The 16836-nt window shown below is 41.8% G+C and overlaps 1 protein-coding gene across 4 annotated transcripts; it reads left to right on the top strand.

The window, feature by feature from the left end:
- The first annotated feature begins 2961 nt into the window (after positions 1 to 2961).
- Positions 2962 to 16828, top strand: TCTN1 (tectonic family member 1). Of its 4 annotated transcripts, XM_030460731.1 has the most exons (15): positions 2962 to 3198; positions 4627 to 4747; positions 6780 to 6910; positions 7215 to 7378; positions 7775 to 7862; positions 8704 to 8813; positions 11431 to 11451; positions 11884 to 12009; positions 12917 to 13042; positions 13409 to 13491; positions 13873 to 14013; positions 14295 to 14454; positions 15321 to 15446; positions 15800 to 15944; positions 16465 to 16828. In XM_030460731.1, exons 1-14 carry the CDS (start codon positions 3021 to 3023, stop codon positions 15941 to 15943), a joined length of 1719 nt encoding a protein of 572 aa, XP_030316591.1. In that variant the 5' UTR covers positions 2962 to 3020; the 3' UTR covers position 15944; positions 16465 to 16828. The 4 variants fall into 4 exon arrangements, with proteins under 4 accessions (XP_030316591.1, XP_030316590.1, XP_030316592.1 ...); XM_030460730.1 differs by lacking the exon at positions 16465 to 16828 and having other exon boundaries at positions 15800 to 15981; XM_030460732.1 differs by lacking the exons at positions 11431 to 11451; positions 16465 to 16828 and having other exon boundaries at positions 15800 to 15981.
- Positions 16829 to 16836: the final 8 nt, after the last annotated feature.

Genomic DNA, 16836 nt, shown 5'->3' with positions numbered 1-16836 from the left:
TCTGCTGCATCTTGAATTGCTTAAACTTAATTTTATAGGATCACAGTGCCTTTTTTAATTATTAACTGACTCATGTTAGTAGGATAAATTAAAATATCTGTGATGGAGAACATGTGTCTTGCCTTTCTTGTCTGTATGACAAAGGTGGGGATTTTTAAATTATTATTTTCTTTATGTTTGTTTTTTTTTTTTTTCTGCTGGGAATTGACTTACTGCATTCTGTTTATGTCTACATATTACTGGAGATGCTTCATTACTGTATGGAACTATCAGATCCAACAGTTAAGGAGCCCAGAGTTAGCCATTTAAACATTAATAAAGGGGAAACTGAAGTGACACAACACCTGTGTTAATCCTACTCTTAGTTTGCAGCAGATATTTGGGACAAAGTGAGGTGAACTGAGTAAAGCCTTAGCTTACTTTTGAAAAATACAAAAAGCTCATGAAAAAAACCAGATCAGTTACATTAAAAATGTGAATCACTGTTGAAAAGCTGTTCTATTTCAATGGTAGATGCAGTTAGAAATAATACCTCCTTATTCATCCAGCTCCTGCCCACATGCATTCAGGGAGCAATCTGTGCTTGGAAATAGCTCACAGATTTCATCAAGACTTGATTTGCATCTAGGGGTCTGGTCCCCTGTGCACCATGGGCTTTGCAAAGTAATTCTGGATGGAAACAATAATGTATTATATTTTCCCTTGTGTTTTGTCAACAGCCCTTTTTAGTGATTTTAAATGCATCAGAAATGTGCAAACTAATGAGCAGGGGTGCTTCAGTATTAATTATCTCATCTGATTACACTGCAGCTGAAAAAGTGATCCAGAATACAACCAGTGATGGACAATAAACTCAAGTTTCCAGGTTTCAAAGTCTGCAGAACTTCTGGGTAGTAGTAGAAACATCTTCATCGTTGCTAACTGACCATATGTGGTATTTGGGAACAGATGACCCAAGGGACTAAGTCAGCCTCACTCAGAGAGATGTCTGATCTCCATCACGTGGCAGTGAAGGAGAGAGCAGCCACATGCTCTGACTGTTCCTTCCCCCAGGCTTGCTTCTCCCAGCCAGGAAAAGCACCACAGCAATTAGAAGTAAAACTCCAAAATCTGTCTTACTTCCCCTCAAGCAAAAGGATGTGGAAACTTCACTCATTTAATAATGGCAGAAGTAAAAAGCCTCCCTCACCTTTTAACAGGCAGGAAAACAAGTCCTCCTCAGAGGACTGCTCCTTGCCCAAGGCCTTTTCTTGAAGCTGCAAGACTTTTCCAACTCCTCCAGCTGCAAACAGGTCCTCAGCTGACTGGTACTGCCTATCTGCAGGGCCAAAGACACTGGAGCTTCCAGAGCAGTGCACCAATACCTGTCCATGACACATCTACAAACATGCAAATGGCAACGTCAGCATTTTTGACAACAAAAGATAATGCTTTTTAAAGATCCTGTAACTTTCTCCAAATATGGAGAATTCCAATTACATATTCTCCTGTATGGCTGCAGCCAGTCCTGGCACAGACTTAGCAAAAAGCAAGAGTCCTGTGATGCCATTTTTACAGCCACCTTTCAAAATGGAACTGTACAGGAGGTTACTCTTATTCTTCAAGCCTAAAGAAAACCCCCAATATGTTTTAAGATCATTTAGGAGACCTTATTGAAAAGAAGTGCTTATTGAAAAGAACTGATGTTCTCAGTTCCATCAAACTATTCTCAGAATCAGCAAAGAAACAAAGAGACTAAACACATCAGTTGGTTTTCCCCAAGAAAGGAGGCAAATACAGTAACTTTTAGGTTATTCTGGTTTTAACAGAAGGAATGGAGAGTGGAGACCCAGGACAGAGTACTGTGGAGGCACACGAGGGTCTGAGGTACAATGGAGTACACTGGATTCTCACCTTCAGGTCGTCACAACTGTAGAAGAATCTGTTCCCTCCAAGCGGAGAATGGCTCCGGGATTTTCCCACTCCATCTGTAGCTATTTCCAATCCATCCTGAGATACCAGTCCTTTGATAACATCAAATTACCTTGGTAACCCTATATTGTGTCAGGCAGACTGTAGCCTGTCTTGCAAAACTCATCAACACCTTTGTCAATAATTGTCCCTTGTGCAAGAGAGGAGAGAGCGTGAAGAAGTGACAAGGATGCTTATGCACTTTGGAATTGTTTCAGTTCTCAGTACAGGAAGCTGGGAGATTGCCAACATCCTTCATTTACATGATGGCATAACACTGAGGCTGGCAAGGAAAGTAGTCAAGTAGATTGTGAGTAAAAGAGAAGGTACCCTCTTGGGGTCTTAAAGCTTCCATCATCTTCAAGACAACACGAATGAAGCTGGTCAGAAAATACGAAACACTCTGTAATGAGGTACTTGCCAAACCAATGTAGAAAAAAATGGTTTTGGTCAAGTAAATGCAGAAGATGGACTTCATGAAGTTTAGAGGCTTTTCTTGTTTGGAACTAGAGCCTGGATGATAACATTTGTAAGATAACCTCAAGGAGCTCTGGTTACTCTGTAGAATAAATTAATATAAAAATACCCATATATAGTGCAAGATTACCAACAAGATTAATAAATTACTACACACAGTATTAAGAACCTGTAGCATTTTCAGGAGAAACCTATTAACGCTTTTAATCACAGCTTAAGCATATTCCTGGAAAAAGTGTCAAAACCCATTCTAAGCAGACGCTTTTATAGCTCACAAGGAGCCATTCCCCCTTTTAATTTTTTTGTGTAAGGCCTTCCCAGTTTTGCCCAAACCACACTTGGGTCGCTAAACCTTTCCTGTTGCCCTCAGCCGGGCTGTTTCCACACGGATCCCCGAGCCCCTCACCGGGAGCCATCTCCAGCCGGAGCCTCCCTGCCCTGAGGCAGCGAGCGACGGCGAAAAACGGCGGGAAATGGCGCCCGCCCTCCTTCCCCAGGAGCCCCGCAGCCCCCGCCTCTCCCGTCAGGCCCGGGGAGGGGCGGGACGCGCAGATCCCGGTCCCGTCCTGCCCTGCGCTTCCCGGTCCGTTTCTATGGGCGGTTCGGGAGCGTCTGCTATGGAGTCGATGCTGATAATCGGGGTTTTCCTCCTCATCCTCCCGCTGCTCCGGGCCGCAGAGCCGAGCGTGGAGCCCGCGGACAGCGCTGTGGATCCCGCCGTGCCGCCGGACACCCGCACTGCTTCCCGCCCGCCCGCCCCGGTCACGGACGGTGGGTGCCCGGTGGGACGGGGTCTGCGGGGCACCCAGCGGGCTGAGGGAAGCCCCGATCACCGCCTCTCTCTCCGCTCCTGGAGCCCATGCGCTCTTAAACCGCCTCCGGTTCCCTTCGCAGCCACCCGGGGCTTTCCCGGCTCGGAGCCTCCTCAGGGCGGCCCGGCAAGCCGCACACAGCCGGTACCGGGCCGTAGGGTCCGGTGGGTCGGTGCTGAGGGAGGAGCGGTCTCCTGCACACCCAAAGGGTACTGAGGCTCCCGAAGCTCTGCCCGCAACACCGAGCTGGCCACACGTTTCGTTTTTCCCCCTAAAATTCCCGATCCATCCCCAGTTTTGTGGCTGTCTCTCTGGCAATAGAGGTCAGATCTTTTTGTGACTCTGCTGTTGCCCACTGGCAGCTCTACTTTCATTTGATTTCTTGTTTTCCCAGTGTTGTTGCTGTTTGTTCAGCTCCCCTAAAATATTTCCCAAATTAAACGTGTCCCAGAATTTACCTCCTGGGGGAAAAAAGATCCCCAATCTCCAAGACACAACCTTGCAGTCTAGCCCCTTATATTTAAACTTCTCTTATTTAGAAGGTGAGCTGAGGATCCCACTGCTAAGCTCTGCTATCAGAGCAGTCAGAACTTCACAAATTGCAGAAAATACCCAAATACTGTTCAGATGCTCAGAGAGCATCCAGGGAGCTGCAGAGAAATGAGCAATGGTCAAGTGGAAATAAAAGAAGCACTACTTACATAAACAAGTGTTTGAATGCCTTGCCTACAGTCTTGGTCTTCATTTTATATTCTGTGTGATTCTTTAGACTGATTATAAACCAGGGCTCTCAAACTCTTGTAGAGTAGTATTTGTTATTTGAATTTACAGTCTTGAAAACCTAAGAATGTTTTAAGAAGTTCCCAAGTGGAGTATTGCTAACAACTGCTTGCTGTAGTATTACTGTTATTTCACAGTATCTAAAGACAAAAAACCCCAAAAAAACAATTTCAAAGTCAGCTATGGTTATGCTACCACATCAGGAAAATAAATATATTACAATACTGGCACATGCTCAGTACTCATAAACATCTCACTGCTCTATCAAAATGTTTAATTTTTTTTCTTTTTCCCCCAATAAGCTGAAACATGCAGATAAAAATACCTTGTTTGTACCTCTTTTATTTTTCTATCCCTTCTGCAAGGCTGTCTCTTTATACCTTCAGAATCCCTATTGACTCCAGTTGCCTTTTTGATGTCACAAGGAACACACCATCAGATTTCAGCATGCCCTTGGTTTTGTTGTGTTAAAAATAAATAATATCTACACGGATATAAACTTTTGACCACTGCCAAAAACAAGGCAAGGTGAAAAATGAAAGCCTGGGGGAAGATGCTGTAAGGTGTCAAGTTCTAATTCTCATTTTTATTCAAATCTCTCCTGCAGTTGCCAAGCTGTGTGTCTGTGACCTGTTGGTGGCACAGTGTGATGTCAATTGCTGCTGTGACCCTGACTGCAGTGCAGCTGATTTCAGCCTCTTCACTACCTGTTCAGTTCCTGTTGTCACGTAAGAGAATAAAGAGCTGCATAAAACACAAAATCCTGCTTTATGTGCTGCATGCATCTGTGAAGTCCCTGTCTTTTCTTAGCATCTCCTCACCTGTTTCTCCTCCCCACCATCCCAACCCCTCCCTGCCCTTTCAGCAGTTTTTCCTGCTCTACACCTGTCAACTTCTGGTCCCAACCCAGTTTCTCCTTCTCTTACTCCCCTTTTTCTGAACTCACACTTCTTCCCTGTCTCCTCTTTCACTGTCTTTGGGCATTTAAGGGGTGATGCCTTCTGTTGGGGGAAGAATAATGCATTTTTAGACTTGCATTAGTATAATGCAGTGTCTGGAAGTTAAGAAAGCTGATACCATGGGACCACCTGGCCACCTCTGCAGGTTATAAGCAATTTATCAGTAACCTCTTTCAATTAGGGTTTACAGTTTCAGCTAGAAACTTGATCAGTTTAGGGCTTAGTAAAGGAGAATGAGCATCTTTCTGATCCTAGTTTTACAAGTCAGTGTCTCAACCTGCTGCCTCAAGGCCAGTCTGCCACAATGCAAACAGTAAAATGCAACCTCATATCAACAAAGTGGTTCCAGTCATTGCTGCTCTGCTGTTTACAGTTTATCTGAAAACACCTTCCCCCCATCTCACCTCCACAGAAAGGAGTTAAGAAAGCTCACTTCAAAATTGTAATGTAAAAACAAATTAAAATCTCTTGGTGACTTCTCAGAACACTAAGTACAGCTTTTCAACCCACCTTCTGCATGAATTATGGCAATCTGAGCACGGGGGCTTATTCTTGGTGGTTTGAAATTTGAATTAGCAGTCACCCCAGACTGTGCTTTCTTATTGTTCTGGCACACAATGCCTCCAGCTCCCCATTTATAGCTATTTATAGATATCAGAAAGGTCTAATCAACACCTTACTGAGTGGCAGTTCAATTGTCTCAGGTGACTGTTCTGTCTTTGTCAGCTAGAAATGCATATAATGAAGTTGTGCTTCTATCCCCAAAAGTGTTCATTTTGCATGAAATCCATGGGATTTTCAATGACTGCAATTATCGTGGGTCTCATTATTTACATCTAGGCTTATTTACATAATTATTTGCATAATTGTGTTAGCTACTGAAAGGGTTTGGCTGATCACAAGTAAAAGGCTGGGTTGTCTCTGAAACAGCAGAAAAAAGTGATTGGTGGTGGGATCTTAGGAACTAATGGTTCCCCTCATGGAAAAGTTTAACCTTGTCCTTAAAAAGTGGGATCCTATGAACCAATGGTTCCCCTCATGGAAAAGTTCAACCCTGTCCTTAAAAAGTCACCTCTCAAAATCACCTCACTTCTTCAAGTATCTGTCCTTGGCTGCTTTAACTCTGCCTCAGCCCCAGTTTCACAGAGATCATCATCTTGTATTTCTGGCATGTAGGACACACCAGGAGTCACAGGGTAGGAACTGGCACACTCTGTGTGCTGCAGTTCTGGCTGTTGCTGATGAGCCCATGGCACATTACAAATTATTTTTTCCTAGATTGGGAGAGTTCTTGAACCTCCTTGTTTCTCACTCTGCCATTTCTTTTATGTGCATCTCGAGTAGGACTTTTTCCTGCTATTCCCCCAAGGGAATATTCTGCCAATATTCAGGAATCTGTCTTTTTTTCCTGGCCTCCATGCCATCAGTTCCTCAGTTATAAAGGTCATTCTTCCCACTTCAGTTGTATAAATAAAAGGGAGCTGTGCACAGCCTGTGGTGAGCCCTGCATTTGTGGTGCCTCACACCATGAAGGTCACAGCCAAACTTGTCATTTAACTCTAATATTATTTAGTCAAGCTCTTCCCCTTCTTCTCTCTCTTACCTTTCCTCATTTTGCTGCTCAGTTTCCTCTGCTAGACAGATAAAACACTGCAGGCCTCCTAAGGAGGCACAGTAGCTGTACAAATGGTGTTAAAAAGAGTAATTTTGTGGTTTTTTGGATGCTGCCTCAGCAGCAACTTTAAAGTAGGGTCAGAATTAGCTTCCAGTGGTTCACTGCTTTTATTATTTTTGTTTGCAGAGGTGACAGCCGCCTGTGTACTCAGAAAGCTGCTGTGTATTCCCTTGATGTTGAAGCAAATCCACCAGAAAGGATATTTACACTAACTGACCTAGTCAACCCCAGTGTTTTCTGCATTCATGCTGCAAACTGTAAGCAGAGTTGTTGCCAATATTAAGCATTGGGGGGTTATTTTTTAATAAGCTCCTTAGGTACAAGAAACAGGCAGGAATGAACTAGACCTGTCACAAAACTGGTTATTCTGTATGCAGTCCTTATGTTGTAATCCTTTCATGTGTGAAATTCTGGAGTTAAAACATCTCACACTCAAGTCTTTTAGTCTTTTCTGTTGAGAAAAGACATTTTTAACAACTCCAGAGGGAAAAGCTGTTACCAAATACTGTCTTGGTAGCTTTTATCCTAAAACTTACCTACTTCTTTAAAATGTTTTCACAGATAAACAAGCACTCTACTTCAGTCCCCCTGAAATTCCTACTGCTGAGAATTTTGATCAGTTGCTTAAGGAGTTTGGAGGTGCTACTTTCAGTGCTGAGCCTGACAGCTGGAGTATAGACACAGAGTCTCAAAACCCTGATGCTAATGAAACTTACAGATATGAGGTAAATAATTATGATTCAATTAGTGTGAGATGATTCCATAAAAGAATGAACAAGCCTTCTTTGCTTCTGCTTGTTTAAAAATGCAGTTCTTCTGATAAAGACAAAACCATTTTGGTCTTTAAGTAACAAAAGGTAAAAATAAGCATAGTGTTTTGTGTTAGCTTACTTAAATTGAGCTAAAGTTTTAAGATCTTTGAAAAATAAGCAGCTTTTTTGCTATGCTAAGCAAAGCTGTTAGCAGTGGCTTCAGAACTGATACACAAAGAAGTATACAGTGTTGACAGATATAGTGGAAATAATTACTTCTTTTAATCAGGTTTGTTAATACAAATGCTCTAAAACTTTCCATGGAAGGAAACACCCCCAAATGTTTAATTAAGTTGTTTTATTTGGCAGTATGGTGTTCCTATCCAGACAGTGGATGCATTTCTAAGACTGCCCAGTCCTGTTGTCTCCTCTTGGTGCTCAGATGCAAATCCTGCAGGTAGGAAACTACACTAGAATTCCAGTTTGTTTGCTTTAGAGGGGTTTGGTCTGACTTGAGCTTAATCAGCCAATAAATTGGCACACACTCAAATGTAAATTCAGATAAAGCTTCATGACAAATCTTTTTCAAATAGCTTCTCTTTCTTTGTTGGTTGTTTTTTTTTTTCAGACATAAATTGTCTAAATTAAAGATATGTAAACCCTTGAGAGTCTTGCTAATGAGATGTTTATCCAACAATAAACCATCCTATTTGGCATAATTGTTTTAATATAATAGTACAAGTGTGACACCATGAGGGAAGAGGGGAGGACACAAAGCAAGACCTAACTGGGCAACCTTTTTAAGATGTCCCTTTGGTACCATGAACTTCTTTTCACAGCCTGACTGCAACTCAAGTCAGGCTTGAGCTCTGAATTTTAGCCTTTCACACAGTTTCTTGACAATTGGCAGAAGGGGAGGAGGGGAAAAAAAGCCAATCTAAAACCAAAACCCCCACACTGGCATTTTCCCAACCCCACTCTTGCTGTTAAGTTCCATCATCATAACAATCATGATATTACCATAGGAAAACTGAGGTCTTTTGTGAAAGAAACACATTTTATGTTATTTCAAACACAAACTGATCAATCTTGCTATTATTAAAAGCCTCTAGTGTTAAGAAGTTTTGTTTCCTAGCATTTTGAGAATCTGTATTTATAGCTCACATAAAACATCAACAAAAAAATGTATTAACCTTTACTTTTGCTGAGGGACCTGAGGGTCTTTTTATTATTATTATTTCTGCTTTTCATCAGTATTTTTTTGTTTCCTTCAGTAGTACTTTGTGCCTCTTTTTCAGGGTTTTTAGTAAACCAGGCTACAAAGTGCACTAGGGCAGTGAGAGTGGAAAACTGTGGCAGTGTTGAAGCAGTCAGCATGCTCTTCTATATCAACTCCAGCATTTTAGCAGTAAGTCTGATTTGAAACATTGATACCACACAGCTTTCTGTCTGTTCAGAATTAAGTAACTTCTGTTTACTAAAGGATTTACTAAAGGATACAGTGTTTGAAGTGGATTTTTATATTGTGAGCTGGGGAAAGAAAAATCTCCCTGTGGAAGAGACTTTTATGCAGAAAGCCTTTAGAAATGCTTTGATTTCAGGCTTTGGTAACAGAGGCAGTGGCTGTTCTCTGCTTAGGCAACAAAAATAATGGTTTTGAAGAGGGAAGCTTGTGTCACTGAGCTGGTGCTTACTGCAGTGGCAGCATTTTTATGCTTTTTGTGCCTGTTCAAGCTTTTCCAAGAAGCCTTTTCCCAGAGTCTGTAATTCTAAGAAATGGTTATGGTTTGTTGTTTTTTTTTTAAGAGTTGCTAAACCCTTGTACTAAAAGCAGAACCTTTAATCCTCTCTGTATACATCTTTCTTCTCAGCCTCAGTTTTTATTCACAAGGTATTGCACGTGCATGCTGAGCTTTCCTTTTCCTCCTCAAGGAGCCCAACCTTTTACCCCACTGGGCAAAGTTTGTACAAAGTTTACTCCTAAACCCAGCCTGTGGTTATATTCCTAAACTAAGCTTACTTTTCCATTCCTTTCTGAGCTAGAGAATGACACCTTTTTTTGTAAATAAGAGCCCTTAACAGACACTAAGGAAGACAAAGAAATCATGCATGCAAAATCAAAACTGAAATACATGATACCTTACTCTGATAGCTCCTTCCAGAAGCTGGTGGTCATTAGCAAACAGCTTGCTCTCCACTCTTAACATTTTATCAATTTATGTAATTATTTAAATTAATTTAATTAGTACTCCATGCTGCTTAAAATCCCTTCCAGTCTCCTCACTGATCCCAGAGCTATCAAGGGAAGGGGAAAGCCCACTGAGGAGTTCACATTCTCCCAGGTGGGATCATTCTCCTGATCACTGAAATCAGCAAATTGCTCCCAAATGTCACCTTTTGATCATCCTGCTGTAGGAGAGGTGAAGAAACCTCTACCACAGAGGGCTCTGAGTGTTTTCATGTGCACCCAAAGTTAGAGCTCTTGGTGGCTGCAGAACCAGAAAGGAAAAGCACACCTCAGGACAGGCTCTGAGCAGCTGAATGAATTAAAAGATGAATTTCCCTTCCTTGCTAGAACAGTAGAGAAGATGTTACCCACCTGCTGCTTGCTCCTGCCCAGCTTAGGAGAGCTCAGAGTTCTGTTCACAGTCCATTGGACATCCAGGAAGGAGCAGATGCCAAGAACTGGAGAAGGCTGAAGAGATGCTAGGGATGGTTTGGGACAGTAGAAAACTGGTGTTGGGGATAGAGGGGTGACAGGGCAGGGCAGGGAATCCTTCCAGTGCCACCAGGTGGAGCTGCCTGCAAAAGAAATGGCAAAACAACCCAGGAAGGTTTCCTGGGAGCCCCAGGTGAGAGGAGTGGGATAGCAGGTCCTTCAGAAAACCCCATCATGGGGAGCCCATACTTGGAACCTTTGACCAAGATACTTATAACATGGTGATGCTTCATACTCTGGTCAGAGATAAAAAGAATATTAGGAGATGTGATCATTCCCTGCTCAGAAAGAGGCAGCTTCTCTAAAGGAGGAATTTAAACTTTACAAGCACTTTGATTCATAGAGCTGATTCTGGTGGCTGAGCTGTCCCTCAAGATGTTGATATAAAGATGTGACTTTATCCCCAGCTCCTAGGAAGGTGGTCTCTGCTGTCACCTTAGATGAGCAGACTGGGCTCTGTATCCTGACAGAATCCTGCACAACTTGCTTCATGATCAGAGTCCAATTTTTGGTCCCTTCCCAAAGATGTGAATCAAAGGCACACCAGGAAGGCAGAAAAGGAAAAACTTTTGATGAAATGGTGCTCTCTGTGAGGTTTTGGCAGGTCTGATTGACAGCCTTGGTCTATCACCATGAAAATTTGGTGGAAATTGTTCATTATTCACCTGCTGAATCCCAAGAGGGATCCTTGCCTCTAAATTCTTTGTTTAGAGACTGTGCAAGTGGACTCATTATCATCCAAACAGGACACCAAAAGCTCTTCATTTCTTCAGGCAGGAACAGCTTGGCAGAATTCCTCAACTGGTGCTTTGTGAGCTGTGACAAATGGTTTTGCTCAGCTCTGCAGTGGGAACAACGTCCCCTGACGCCCTCCCTAGGTCAAACGATATGATGCACAAGAATGGTCACTAACTCAGATCCAAGCAAACTTTTTCAGTGTTTCTTAGCTCTAAATTGCAAATAATGTACCCGAGGGCAACACGAGGTTCATCTGCTCCTTACTGAGTGTGCTGTGTATTTCCTGGGAAAGTGACTTCCATCAGTTTTCTATCAAGACAAGTTTTCCATTTACTGCCAGATGCAGAAGAGGCTTGGACTGTGGTATTTTTTTGCCTGCTAGCCACAAAGAATACCAGTTGATTTCACACTGGAATGGATATCCAATCACTTCCACCGTGTAAAAATTAATGTAATGATGGTGAATTCAATAGGCAAAGCAATTAAGCCTCAACTGCTTTACTTAATGCTACTCCTAATTGCTCACACCTTTGCTACTGTTTGAATTTGTTCTTTTATTCTCCTGCAGGTGCCCAAATCAAGTCAGGTGGTGAGTATCCTCCTAACTTATTTGGAACAGCTGGGGGAAAGAGTCTTTCTCTGTGAGGTTTTCACTTTAGTTTAGTACACTAAAACTTGATCAGAACTGGGATTTTATCCTTAATGATTCAATTAAAAAATTCTAACATTTGGTACTGGTGCTTAGCAACAAGATAATATGTTACCTGCAAACAAAAGCCTGATGCATTCCCATCATAAAACTCTCTCTTTTTAAGTTGTCCTTTCTAGTTACCTAAAAAAAAAACCAACCCAAAAATAGAACCTTTTGTTGAACTTCAGCAATACATGTAACTGCAATTGTTCAGAGGATTATTGACTCCTGTCTCTATGGGAAAGAACCCTGAAAAGTCACAAATATAACAACACAGAAAAAGCCAAAAATAATTATACACAATATTCAGAAAATGAATTTGTTTTTCAGGTCAATATCACTGTCCAGTCCATTGTTGTCCAGTCCCTGAGTGGCACGAAGACTTTACTTAATGGGAGTGATGTCCTCAGGCTCCCTGTGACTTTGGATGAGCTGTGCATAAATCTAGTTCTTGGGGTAGGTGTGACACTTCTTGTCCTCCTCACAGTTGATGGAAAGCATGTGTGCAGCAAATAATTTCTGATTCAGAAAGATGTGAGGCCTTGCACAGTTTCTATCTTGGCATCTCCAGAGCAATGTGGCAGGAGAAAACAAGTGAGTTTGGAACATAAGGGTGTTTTGCAACAAAATAATGACTAAATGCAACATAAGACAGAGGATGAAATCCTTTTCTATTGTTACTGACACAACAATAAGATGAGTTTAGAACCTACATTATGCTTGGTAGAAGATGAGTTCAGGCCCAGAGCCTGAGGAATACAGAGTGCAAATCATCCCCTCTTTTCATTTCAAAGAATGCTTAGGAGATGTTTATCAAGTAGCTGGTTTTTAAGAGGCTCCAGCCCCAGATCCATTTGTGAGACCCAGTGGCCTGGTTTGGTAACAATCATGTCCTCTATATTTAAATCTGCCAACACAGCTACTTTGTGAATGTCACATTTTTGTCAGATCAGACCACAGCTTTTTTTTTTTTCTTTCTCTTAAAACTCTCTCCTTTTGCAGACAGGAGATGAGTGACAAGCTAGAATAAAGAGACAGTATTTCCAACAATCTTAATTTGTAGCAGAAAGCCAGATCAGCAGCTGGAGGGATCAGCCCCTAAGCATCACTGTCTGTAAAAACATCTGCTACCCTGGATATAGAGACAGCTCTTGTGCTTTTCATGCAGTTATTGTAAGAACACCAGCCACCTGCTCCAGTTCCTCCTCTTTTCTGGGCCCTTTCCCCAGCTGAGGTTATAGTATCTCTACCACATAGCTGAGTTTCTTGAGCAAGAAGAAGTTCTTACATAGTTTTAAATTCCTTTTTTATCTCATTTCATACTCATGTGTTCTAATTGATATCTAAAATGCTTCATTTTCAGGTGAGCTATCACATTACCTACACAGACACAGGAGAAATAATAGCAGCAGCTGCTTCTTTTGTCTTGGGGGCAATCAACAAAGCAGCACTTTCAATACAGCAGAGCTTTGAAATCAGCTTCACTCAGGTAACTGCTGAGATGCTATGGATGACTTGCTGAAAGACATTTAATTACAAAACTTATTAAACTTGCCTCGAAACAATTGTTAGGAGCAAGGTAAAGTGTAACTTGCCCTGGATACACGGATGAGGCAGCATTTTAGAAGACTTTAACAGGTCTTTAAAGACTGTTTTTCATATTTAAGAGTCATGTCTAACCATATGTGCTGAAAGCAAAGCCTGCACCAGTGTTAGACAACTGTTGTAACCTTACAGGGCAGCCTTACTACTGTCACCTTGTGCAAGGCAGTTAATAATACTGAAATAAATGAAATATTTCAGTCTTTTCCAATCATTTCAGTACAGGAGAACTAATACTGTGCTTGCATTGCAGGTGAATACAACACCAGTTCCTCTCAGTGGCAGTCCTGGTTATGTTGTTGGGCTGCCTCTCAGAGCAGGCTTCAGGCCACAAGGATATCCTTTCCTTGTTAAAATTCTCTTTGCAGCACTTGTTCCAGTCCCTCTTCACAAACCCTTTCTAACATCAACACCTACAATATATCTCTGTTCTTAAATAAAAGCAAAACTCTGCTTTTGAGGCAATGGTTTAGAAGCAGAAATGACTCAGTCCTGACTGCAATCTCCAGGGACTTTCTAGTGAGGTAGATTGAGACCTTCCTTGTACCTTCTAGTGCTTCAGCACAGTGTGAGAGGAGTCTTGAGCTATTACAGCTTTTTTTTGCAGACATATTTTGCTATAATAGCACTTTCAAATACATTTTAAAGCTATGATTAAGGATTCTTTGTCTTCGTGATATACATCAAGCACTGAATTTCCCTTTAACTGTGTCCTACCTCTGGCATCATTCAGAGTACTGACAGATACAGTCAACTGACCATCATGCAGAGCACATCCAACCAGGACTGTCTGGCAGCACAGGGAGCCAGAACCCCAATATTATTTGGTTATAACATGGTATCAGGCTGTAAATTACGGTAAGAGAACGTGTCCTGTTTTTTGGTTTTAAATTTTTGTGCTTTTAAATTGAGATCTCCTCAGGTCCTGTGACATTTATACAGCTGAAATGGAGTATTTAATTATAAAAAAGTAATTTAATTAACAGTGGCCTTCCTTTTGAAAAGCCTGTGTACATTAGCAGCTGTATCCAGAAGGCTTGAACAGTACATGAGTGCAAGGAGAGATTATTACTGTTCCAAACCCATGGATTTTGCTTTCATTCATCTTTTGTTTGTTTGTTTGTTTTGTTTTCTGGAAGAATTACTGCAGCTATGAAATGCCAGCCCTTGTCTCAGACCCTCCTGGATTTACTGAAGGGACAAAACTTTCCTGAGTACGTGGCATCGTTTGGAAATTCTCAAGCCCAGGATGTGTTTGACTGGGTGCCAGTAATAACTCACCTCCACACTGCTGACCAGGTGAAAGTTACACCACTACCACCACCCCTTTCACTCTGACTGTCCCCTCTTCTGAGATCTCTACCTGTCCTGCAGCATCAGCTTAAGTTTCTCTGACCTGTGGGGGTAAAAGAAAAAGCAAAAACAATCTGGGGGAAAATCCTCCTGGAGTATTCACAAAGGAGTTGCACTCTTTCTGCAGAAAACAGGGTTTACTTTTAATCAAGCTGATTATCCAGGCACCTTAATTATGTATCAGGACAGCACATGAGTTCTAGGCACAGGTTAGAGTCTTACTCTTCAGGTGGGATGAAGCACAAGTGGTAAAGTTGCAATTTCTCCTTGGTGCTCTGATATCCAGGTTAAAGCAAGATGGCAAAAATCTTTTAAAGCACAGAAACAGTGACTTGAGTGATCCAAGCACTAAATTTATTATATTTATTATTAACCCCTTCTGTACTAACCCTTTTCCTCACTTGGCACGAGCTGAATGACAGCACCCCCTCCACGAGCAGCTTCTCTGTTGGTTTCTTGCACACTTTTCCAATTCAACAGTGAATGAGTTCTGTAAACAGAAACTTGACAGTTCACCTAAAACTATTTAAGACTGTAGGCTTCAAAAGTCTGCCCTGGCAGAGTTAAGGATTTTCTGCTCTCCCCGAGCAGAAATCTTACTGAAATAAGTTTTCCTACTCAAAAGAACCAGCTCAGCACTGTCATTAAGAGCCCAAGTCCTGCTCTGCTCAGGTGGAACAGGCAGTAGGTATGGAGTAGTTGCTCTGGTAACCTCCCAGAGCAAGCTTTTTAAGGGCATTCTGCCAATTTACTAAGATGAATAATTAATGTGGCTGCTTCTGTACAATGAGAGAATTTATAACACATTTCAGAGCTCGTGCCAAATACCAGTCTCACTTGAAATAGAAGTGAAGTGGACTAAATATGGATCCCTGGTCAATCCCCAAGCCAGAATAGTGAACGTTACAGCAGCAATCACTACCACCACACTGAAGCAGGTATGTATTAAATTAAAGATAAAAAGAGTGGCTTGTTTTGCTTAGATATCAGCTGTGCCACAGTGACCCAGTTAATCTCTTTATCTAAAAGGAGCAATTTATATTAGAATCTATTGCACCCAACAGCTTCTCTTCCAACTCAAATACAACTGTGGGCTGCTTGCCAAAACACACTTGAGTAAAAATCTATACATCTTTCATGAAAAAAAAAAAACAAACAACCCACAACTTTTCACAGATAACAGCTGAAAATATAACCCAGTCCAAAAAAACCCCAAAAACAAACCCAAAAAAACCCCCCAGTCATATACAGAGAGGACTGATGCTAATGACCATTTGTATTTTCATTGCAGCTTCCCTCAGGAAGGCAGAGGATTATTCCTGTAATGAGTTCTGTTGTTTTCACTGATATTTCTGCACCTGCAGAGCCAGGCTATAAAGCTTGGCCCACAATTAATGTCAGGTTACCCCATGATTTTTTCTTTCCTTTTGTCTAAGGTAAGTCTGCATCCACACAAAAAAAAAAAGGAAAAAAGCAGCCATATTTCTGCTTTTTCTCATTTTTAGTCCACTTCCTAAAGAAGTGAGGTTTCTCTGGTCACCAGTTTCTTCTAAATTGCAGACATATTGGGTTAAAATTGGCCAAGAGAGAAAGGGTGAGCCCTTGGGAGGGTTCTCAGAAGCTTTAAGGCAGAAAACAACCCACATTCAGTGGGAAGCTCCCAATTTTAACTCTGTCAAGAGGAAAACAGTTGCAGTAGGACCTTGCTGAGGGGCTCTGGCTGGCCAGTCAGCACCTGGAGAGCCACCAACCTTCCAGCACATTGGGTGCTCCAAACCCAGGCTCACCACAGGGACCTCCTAGAACCTGAAAAAAAGTCACATTGTGTTCAAACACCAACCTGGTCCTTTAAAATCTGCTTTCTAATGGGTTTGACTCTTAACTCTTCCCAGCAGTCCACTCACCAACATCTCTTCTTACATCTTCCACTTTTAATGTCCTGATTTATGGAAGCAGAAAGAACTCTGGAGCCCAGTGAGCTGCAAGTGGAGACTTAAAAATGGAAGAAGAGATGAAAGACTGCAGTAGCAGAACTGAAATCTGCTGCTGAGAACAAGGCATTGTTTGGGGTCAGACAGCACAGGTTTGCCTCTTATTTTGGTGCTGATTTGGTTGTCAACTAAAGGAGTGGAATGTTGGTATTTTTGAAACGAATGTTATATAAATAAAAACGTGGCACAAGCAGCAACAGAAATGAGGAAACTACCAACAATGGGAGCAGAATGCCTGGCAAAGAAGGGATGAACTACTCAGGAGCAGTCAGCTTGTTGAAAAATTACCTTTTCAGCCTGGATTCCTACCACTTGGACTGTAAGTTACTATAAACAA

The sequence above is a fragment of the Calypte anna genome, chromosome 15 (genome assembly GCF_003957555.1).
Source record: "Calypte anna isolate BGI_N300 chromosome 15, bCalAnn1_v1.p, whole genome shotgun sequence".
Lineage (NCBI taxonomy): Eukaryota > Metazoa > Chordata > Aves > Apodiformes > Trochilidae > Calypte > Calypte anna.
Note: the sequence above shows the minus strand (reverse complement) of the source record. Positions and strands in the feature narration are given on the sequence as shown.